Source organism: Molossus molossus, unplaced genomic scaffold, assembly GCF_014108415.1.
Source record: "Molossus molossus isolate mMolMol1 unplaced genomic scaffold, mMolMol1.p scaffold_m16_p_1, whole genome shotgun sequence".
NCBI lineage: Eukaryota > Metazoa > Chordata > Mammalia > Chiroptera > Molossidae > Molossus > Molossus molossus.
Genome location: NW_023425344.1, coordinates 215,312,695 through 215,321,621, shown reverse-complemented (window position 1 = coordinate 215,321,621; position 8,927 = coordinate 215,312,695). Strand labels below are relative to the sequence as shown.

At 46.2% G+C, this 8,927-nt stretch overlaps 1 protein-coding gene across 1 annotated transcript; it reads left to right on the top strand.

Moving 5' to 3' along the window:
* The first annotated feature begins 249 nt into the window (after nt 1-249).
* Nucleotides 250-8,178, top strand: SIX4 (SIX homeobox 4). The gene is made up of 3 exons (XM_036278033.1): nt 250-1,106; nt 3,785-4,470; nt 7,328-8,178. The coding sequence occupies exons 1-3, from the start codon at nt 250-252 to the stop codon at nt 8,122-8,124; spliced, it is 2,340 nt and encodes a 779-aa protein (XP_036133926.1). The 3' UTR covers nt 8,125-8,178.
* The last annotated feature ends 749 nt before the right edge of the window (nt 8,179-8,927 follow it).

Here is an 8,927-nt window from a genome sequence, read left to right as displayed (position 1 = left end):
TCACGTTGGGGGAACGGCAGAAAGCAGCTATCCTTTTACACTACTTTGCTCTAGCAGCTATCTTAATGGTGACTGCGTGGCCGGGGGGAAACCTGATCGGCCAGATCCAGCCGAAACCGGGAGGGAGGGAGTGGGCTTTCCGGAGGGGGGGAGGGGGGAGGGAGACGAAGAAGGAGGAGTAAGAGAGGGGGAAAGAAAGAGGAAAAGAGTGCGAGGGAGTGAGGGAGGGAGGAAAATAAACAACAAAAAATGTCCTCTTCCTCCCCCACCGGGCAGATTGCAAGTGCGGCAGACATCAAGCAGGAGAATGGGATGGAAAGCGCCTCGGAAGGGCAGGAGGCGCCTCGAGAAGTGGCGGGGGGCGCGGCGGCTGGGCTGAGCCCCCCGGCTCCAGTCCCTTTTCCCCTGGAGCCGGGGGACACCGCCGCCAGGGTGAGCGGAGAGGAAGGGGCAGTAGCGGCAGCGGCAGCGACCGGAGCGGCGGCGGATCAGGTACAACTCCACTCGGAACTTCTGGGCAGGCACCACCACGCCGCGGCCGCCGCCGCGCAGACCACACTGGCCTTCTCGCCCGATCATGTCGCCTGCGTGTGCGAGGCACTGCAGCAGGGGGGCAACCTGGACCGCCTGGCCCGGTTCCTGTGGTCCCTGCCCCAGAGCGACCTGCTACGTGGCAACGAGAGCTTGCTGAAGGCGCGGGCGCTGGTGGCCTTCCACCAGGGCATCTACCCGGAGCTCTACAGCATCCTCGAGAGCCACAGCTTCGAGTCGGCCAACCACCCACTGCTGCAGCAGCTCTGGTACAAGGCGCGCTACACCGAGGCCGAACGAGCCCGCGGCCGGCCGCTGGGCGCCGTGGACAAGTACCGGCTCCGCAGGAAATTCCCCCTGCCCCGCACCATCTGGGACGGCGAGGAGACGGTGTATTGTTTCAAGGAGAAGTCGCGCAACGCGCTCAAGGAGCTCTACAAGCAAAATCGCTACCCTTCGCCTGCCGAGAAGCGGCACCTGGCCAAGATCACCGGCCTCTCCCTCACCCAGGTCAGCAACTGGTTCAAGAACCGGCGGCAGCGGGATCGGAACCCCTCTGAGACCCAGTCCAAAAGGTGAGCGCCAACTTTCCTCCTCCTCCCCCTTCCTCTCCCCCACCCCTTCCCAGCTTTCTTTTCCTCCTAGCGCTCGCAAACATGGCGCTTACCTTCCCCACCAGCCTGGTCCGGCTGCCCACCTCTCCCCGCCCCCCACCTCTCTCCCCGACCGGGAAAGGGGGGCGGCGGTGGCTAGGGGCGGGGGAGCCTCTCTCCTTACCCTCCCCCCCGAAGTTTCTGGTCGCCCGCCTAGGTCTCAGTCCCCGCCCCCACCGCGGCTGGTCACTGCTGCCCTGTTTCCCACCCCCATCCCGCTGGCTTTGAAGTTGCCACACTCTCCCCGGTTCTGGCAGGGCGAAGGAGCGTGTGTAGGCACTGGAAAGGCCACTCTCGCTGCCGCCCGAGGCCGGCGCAGGTTGCCAGCGCCGGCGAGGTCCGCACCTTCGCAGGGTCGCACCCGCCCGGCGCGCGCCCCCGCTCCCCGACCCCCAGGGTGCCGCTACCCCCAGCCCCTGCGCTAGTGTGCGCTGGAGGTCGCCTTGGCGGCTCTGGAGGGAGGGGAGTGTTGGTGGGGGCTGGCTGCAAGGGGGTCTGGGGCCGTCGAGGTGTTTTATATGACAGAGTTAATCATTCACTCTGCCGGCCGTGGTTCCCTTCGCGGCCGCGGCAACGTGGGGTGTTGGTGCGGCTGGGCTCTGCGGTGTTTTGAAACCTGATTCTGAACTCCTTCGGATCGGATTTCAGTGCCGCTGGGTAGTGGGGCTGGAGGGCTGTTTCCTGGGCTGGGGAACACTGCGCGGCTCCCTCCTGGTATGGTGGTTGGGGGCGGGGGCAGGCTGGCATAAGGAGGACTGCTAGAAGGAGTGGGGGTGCTATCAACTCTGCACCTCCGGAGCGTCCACCCTGGCGAGTTTGAACTTTTTGACTGGCAGAGCTTTTCTCCCCGACTGGTACAGTGAAATCGGGGTTTCCACCTCTTTTGTGCGTCCTCCGAGTTAGACACCTGGTGTGTATGTATGTCTCTGTGTATTTTGGGCGAAGTAAAGTAAGAAGGTCGCCTAAAGAGATGGTGTCTCTAACCCCACGGGGACAGGAGAGAGAATCCAAACGCAGCTCCAAGGTTCTGCTCGGGGAAGGAATCTAGGAGCCCGGGAGCCAGCCCGCCCGGGCGAAGGTAATCACCCGGCGCATTCCAGAACCCGCAGCGGTCAGCCCCTGTTCCTGCGGTGCCCGACGGCTCCGACGTTCCTTACCCCAGGCAGGGAGGGAGGCGCTGGCCAGAGCACAGCTTCGTGGTAACCAAAACAAAACGCGCACTGCGACCTGCCTGCACCCTTCTGCAGGCCTACTGGAGACCCAGAGGAGGCGCGTTGGTAACGCCAGGCCACCTGCCCCGCGCCCGTTTGAGGGCGCGGATTCCGTGGCTCCAAGTCCCGACAGAATCCCAGGGACTGGGGGCAGAGAGTGGAGAGCGGCACCGGGCGCTGGCTATTTGCCCTGCAGCCTCTGCTCCCGGACCGGGCGCGTTCCCCGGATCTCCTCCACTACATTCTACCTGCTTCGCCCCCCCAACCCCCAACACACACACACACCCTACACCCCGCCCCCGGCCCAGTTGCCTGGTTTAGGCCCCTCTCCGGATCTACCTCCCACCCGCACCCCGGGTGAGTCACCCTAGCAGACGGCGACGGCGGCTCAGCCTCAGCTCGTAAATCAAAGCGCTTTCTGCGCTCCTGGCCCCGCAGCCCAAAGCCCGAATAATCCCCTCCCCTCTGCTTGAAAGTGAACCGACCGCCGGGCACCGCAGGGATGTCGGATCTTCAGCTGGGCCAAGTCCCGCGGTGATTCCAAACTGCCAATGTCCTACTCAGCATTCTCCCCCGCCCACCCTCAGACCAAAAGGGAAACCCCCACTACTAACCTTCCTCGGATTTGTTACTACCCCATGAGTCGGAGAGCTGAGAAACACAGCCCTGTCTGGAACGGAAGGACCGAGGGTGCTGGGGAGGGGTCTGATAGTTCCTGGGCAGCTGAGTGACCCACCGTTTCCCTCCCACCTCACCAGGGCTCTGGATGGTGTATGTTAAATAGGCCCCTATGGCTTCCTTTGGATTCAAGGGCGACTGACTGCACTTAACAGTTCTTGGGTTGAAAGTGCCTTTCCTACAAGGCCAGCCACTATGTTGAATGAAAGAGTTGTCAGTCTGGTGGAGTAGAAGTTTGGGAGCAGGTGAGAAAATGATCTCTTGTTAACTAACTGGCAAACAAAACAGAACACTTTCCACCTCCTGCTCCTTTGGCAGTTTCATTTACTTTCAAAATTACACTAATCTGAATTGGTTTGAAGGGAGGGGAAGGAGTTCCTAAACTGGAAAGACTAATGAAATCATTTAATGATTTTTTTCCCTTTGGTATAGGTAGTGGCATATATAACAGTAAGGGATAACTTCAATGCTATCAAAACAATTCTCCTGTAAATCCTATTAGTTGAGTTTACATCTTCCCAGATTTTCTGTCTGGTCAGAAAGAATCTGCTGAAAGGGCTCATAGTTTAAACAGGACTAAAAGATTTCCTGCTGTGCTTTCCTTAAATGCTGCCTTTAATGGGGTTAGAAGCTGGTTTTCCAAACAAATGACACTATGTAGAATGTCAGCCCCCTGACCTTCTTAATGTCTTGATTTCCCCCTAAATACAGTGAGTCAGATGGCAATCCCAGCACTGAAGATGAATCCAGCAAGGGTCATGAGGATTTGTCTCCTCATCCACTCTCCGGTTCATCCGATGGTGTCACCAACCTCAGCCTTTCCAGTCACATGGAGCCAGTATACATGCAACAAATTGGAAATGCTAAGATACTAAGTTCTTCTGGAGTTTTGTTGAATGGAAGCTTGGTACCTGCAAGTACTTCACCTGTCTTCCTTAATGGTAATTCTTTCATTCAGGGACCCAACGGAGTTATCCTTAATGGATTAAATGTGGGAAATACACAGACAGTGTCATTGAACCCACCCAAAATGGCATCAAACATTGTGAGCAATGGTATATCCATGACTGACATACTGGGCTCTACCTCCCAGGATGTGAAGGAATTCAAAGTCCTCCAGAGTTCTTCAGCTAACTCAGCAGCCACCACCTCCTACAGCCCCAGTGCCCCTGTGTCATTCCCAGGGCTGATCCCCAGCACTGAGGTGAAAAGAGAAGGCATTCAAACAGTGGCTTCCCAGGATGGAGGCTCTGTCGTGACTTTTACTACACCAGTGCAAATTAATCAGTATGGCATTGTTCAGATCCCCAATTCTGGAGCAAACAGCCAGTTTCTTAATGGGAGCATTGGATTCTCTCCACTGCAGCTGCCTCCTGTTTCAGGGGCAGCTTCACAAGGTAAAATTCTCATTTGGTACTATAATGCGCCAGTAACGTTTAGCCAGGTGCTATAAGTGACGCATTTGGTGAGAGCTGTGGATTGATGTGTCTGTTCAGGTACCCTATTGGATGGCTCTATGTCATTTTTTTCTATATAGAAACAGGAATGGTTAGAATGGCAAGGAAGATTGCATAGCCCCTTGAATTCAGGAGTGAGAGATGTTAATGCAAGTTTGCCTTCCTGCAAGCAAATCTGAAAGTCTGGATTGTTTCACCAAAACAAAATAAGTAATTGTTTGCCTTAAAGGTCAGCTTCCTATATAATGGTTTTATTTTTTTTTTAAATCAATTTGTGCACTGTTTTTTAACAACTATCATCTACTTCAGCTTATTTGAAGCATTATGGAGTAAATTCCATTGTTTCTCTTTAAGTAAAATGCTATAAAACATAACAGTCCTACAGCACACGATTTATTTTTTCATTGAGGTTATGGAAAGGATTAAGCTAAGTCACTATCCAACATAGGGCAAAAATATGAAAACCACAGGGAAAGCCAAAGTGCTTAGTTTTATAATAATTTAATGTGGATCTAATCCCTTTTCTTTCTTTTGGAAATTTGCTAACAGTATGTAACATTTTAGAGTACATATTTGACCAAAGAGCCTGGTATATATATTGGGTAAGGAGAAAAGCAGAAATAGTTTTCACATGTAATCTAGAAAAATGATACCATAGAGAATTATTGCAGATTATTAACTAATTTTTAAAAGGGGGTATTTAATATGAATAAGAATAGCATTTTCAGTTTAAAAAGCTAAGCTCAAATGACAGAGCTGTCAATCCTTAGACTGTGTGGGTGACTTGAAGGCTTAAGTTTAACCAGATGGGTCCAGGAAGCAATGTTTCTTTATAGTAGCTGTGTATTACAGTTCTTAATAAAGCATTTGGGGAATCAGCCTTTCTCAAAAAAAGATACCTGAACCTTTCTTTAAAATACCTAGATAAGATAGATAATCATTCTACAGTTGGCATTTATATGGAAAAGCAGAATATCTACATCTTTTTCTTACTTTATAATTTGAGAAAATAAGGGATTTTTCTTATTTTACCATCATTACAAAGTTATACTTTGTACCTGTATCATTTTTCAATTAGACTTTTTTAGCTGATTTTGAAATTATTGTTCAATTCATAATTTAGTTGCAGTTATATTTAAATATCAAGTTTTAGATCACATCTCCCTTCACTTATGTATAATTTCTACACATTCAGAAATACTATTTTATTTATATTCAATAGCAGTTTGAGGAAATGTCACAATTATTTTGTTATTTATGGCTGTCAAAAAATAACTAGTTATTTTGTTCACATATGCACTGGAAAACAATCTCACAATCACATAGCACAAGAAAATAAACATCTATTTCAGATATTTTTTGCTACAGTTTAGTAGCCAACAGGAATTTTAAGGCATATTTAAGTTGAAGTTAAACATTATCAAATAAAAACCTTTTTCATTCATTTGGCCTAGAACAAACATTTATGTTAGGGAAGCACCCAAACATACATAGGAATGTTTTTCTTAACATGTGTATTTCCATGATGAATACTTTCAAGTGGTTAATTTTTTTTTAAGTTCAAATATAGTGTATTTGTTTTCTTTTCTTTTTTTTTTCCATTTTAAAGACTTCCTTTGCGTTTAGGATGCTTTAAAATGTGTGGAAGACATAAACAGCCCTGTGACATTGATTTATCAATATGGATGACAATATAATCACAATTATTGTAGTAATTCAAGAAGACATGTTTTAGGTGAATTACCTTTACCACCGGGCTGTTTTCTCAAAACGATATAGAGTTTACTGAACATCTAATTCAAGAGCAGGGTAAACAGCCCTTCTGAAACTATTCTGTCACAAAACGTCCCCAAGTCCAACTTTCCTTCAGTGGCAAGATAATTGCCATTATTTCACTATGTCTCTGTAAAGACTGGGAAAGAAAAGGGTTTGATATGACGGTGGGAATAAGTAGGGCAAGGGTCTGATTCATCTACATTGTCTGAGTTACCAGATTTGAACATCTCAGCTTTCTACATACATTTCTTTTTTGTACTCCTATCTCTGCAGATCATTATAGCAAGAACCTCAAAAGATTCAAACCTTTTAGAGAAGCATTAGCTCTAGTTCTTTATATTAATTGATATTTTTTAAAACACATTTCATTATTATCATTAATTTTTCCTATCACTACACTGAAAATTCAGAACTGACCCGAGAAAAAAAGTTAAAACCTATTGAATGTTTTGTTGACTTGACGTTACTTTATGGCTACTTTGGCAAAAGTTTGCAACTTGTCTGTACAGGTTTATATGGTTAACATTGAGCCCCAAGGTAACTCATTTTATGTGGCATTTTCTACATTTCCATTTATATTTTATGTGAGTTACTGAGCTTGTCCTGAACAAAGGCATTTTATTTTGCATTTGTGTTTTCTAGTTCTAACTGGCAGAGTTAGCAATAACTATCAACTAATTGAAAGATAACAAGTTGGGGTCTATATGGAAAATAATGAATATGTTTTATGAACCAGAAACTTGACTAAAATTAGAACTCGGAAAAGATTTTTTTTTCACACTTGATTTCTAAGCCAGTAGTTCTCACTCCCACTTGGTCATCAGAATTCCTCAGGGAGTTAAAAATACACCTGTTCCAGGACTTACTGAGCCAGATTCTTAGGAGTGGAGCCGGGAATCTGTAGTTTTAAGTGCTCAAGGTGATTCTACTGAATCTAAGGAAAATCTTGTGTGTAAAAAAAATAACTTTTTTCTTTCCTTGTCAGTTTAATCAATGATAACCTGTACTTTTTTTTTTTTAGGTAATATTTCAGTAAATTCAAGCACTTCAGAAGGGAGCACATTTACAAGTGAGTCTACTACAGTCCATCAAGGAAAGGTTTTCTTGAGCTCTCTTGCTCCCAGTGCAGTGGTATACACCGTTCCTAATTCAGGCCAGACTATAGGATCTGTTAAACAAGAGGGCTTGGAGAGGAGCCTGGTTTTTTCTCAGTTGATGCCTGTCAATCAGAATGCACAAGTAAATGCAAATCTGTCTTCTGAAAATATCTCGGGGAGTGGCCTCCATCCACTGGCCTCCTCATTAGCTAATGTATCCCCAACTCACAGTTTTTCCCTGACTCCCCCTACCCTACTAAATCCCACTGAACTAAACCCTGACATTGCTGATAGCCAGCCAATGTCTGCACCTGTGGCAAGCAAATCTACTGTGACATCTGTCAGCAACACTAACTATGCAACTCTTCAGAACTGCTCCCTTATCACTGGTCAAGATCTATTGTCCGTCCCCATGACCCAGGCTGCCCTTGGGGAAATAGTTCCTACAGCTGAAGATCAGGTGAGTCACCCCTCCCCAGCAGTACACCAGGATTTTGTCAGAGAACATCGGTTGGTTCTACAATCAGTAGCTAACATAAAAGAGACTTTCTTAACAAATTCAGAGAGCAAAGCCACAAGCAACTTAATGATGCTGGACTCCAAATCCAAGTATGTCCTAGAGGGCATGGTTGAGACTGTCTGTGAAGATCTGGAAACAGACAAAAAAGAGCTTGCCAAGCTCCAAACTGTCCAGTTGGATGACGATATGCAAGACTTATAAACTTTATCCACCACCACCCTTTTTCTTTCCTGGCATCAATGAGCAAATCTTTTCACGAAGCCCTGAGGACATAAAGCATTTTCCCATTTAAAGGGAAACACTAGTTTTGCAAGTAAATGCATTCAAGAGACTTTGGATTGATCTGCATGAAGATCACAGTTAAATATGCAGGAATAGGACTGCATTACTGCAGTCTTTTCTTCACATATGTTCTCTTTTAAATATATGGGGACAAAGGAACAAGATGGAATATATCAAGTCAAAGTGTATCATTTGGTTGACTTAATATAATTCTGAGGTCAAATGGAACTTGATAGTTTTTTAAATTAAAAATATATGCACCTAATAAAATTAACTATCACTACAGAGCATTAGAAACAATACAGTTCTTTTTGTTTACTTTTACTCCATGGGCATTGATATGGTTAAGTAGCATAAATGGTACTCGACACTATTCTAAGGGTATATTTTTGAATATATGCATTTCTGTTTTTCAGCATTTTTGTGAAAGTCTTGGTTTGTCTCTACACATTTCCCAATGTGATTGGTAATAGTTCTGTGTGGCTGAGAAAGTTTGCATCTCCACTAAAAACTCTGAAACAAATTTCAGTATGAGTGTAAATATATTATTCCTATAAGCAAGGATTTGAGTAATTACAGTGAAGTTTATTTATGCTGTATATGTTTCTCTTATACTTCAGACACTATGAACTGAAAAGAAAAACGTTTTCTTACTGTTTAATTTATTTTTATTGTTTGAACAGGAAGTGAACATAGTTATTTCAAACGAAGTTTTACTTTTT

Bases quoted from the DNA above. Each gene is read 5' to 3' on its own strand.
- SIX4 (XM_036278033.1), top strand. From the start codon at position 250: ATGTCCTCTTCCTCCCCCACCGGGCAGATTGCAAGTGCGGCAGACATC. The intron at 1,107-3,784 runs GTGAGCGCCAAC...CCCTAAATACAG, and splicing joins TCTGAGACCCAGTCCAAAAG to TGAGTCAGATGGCAATCCCA. The intron at 4,471-7,327 runs GTAAAATTCTCA...TTTTTTTTTTAG, and splicing joins TTCAGGGGCAGCTTCACAAG to GTAATATTTCAGTAAATTCA.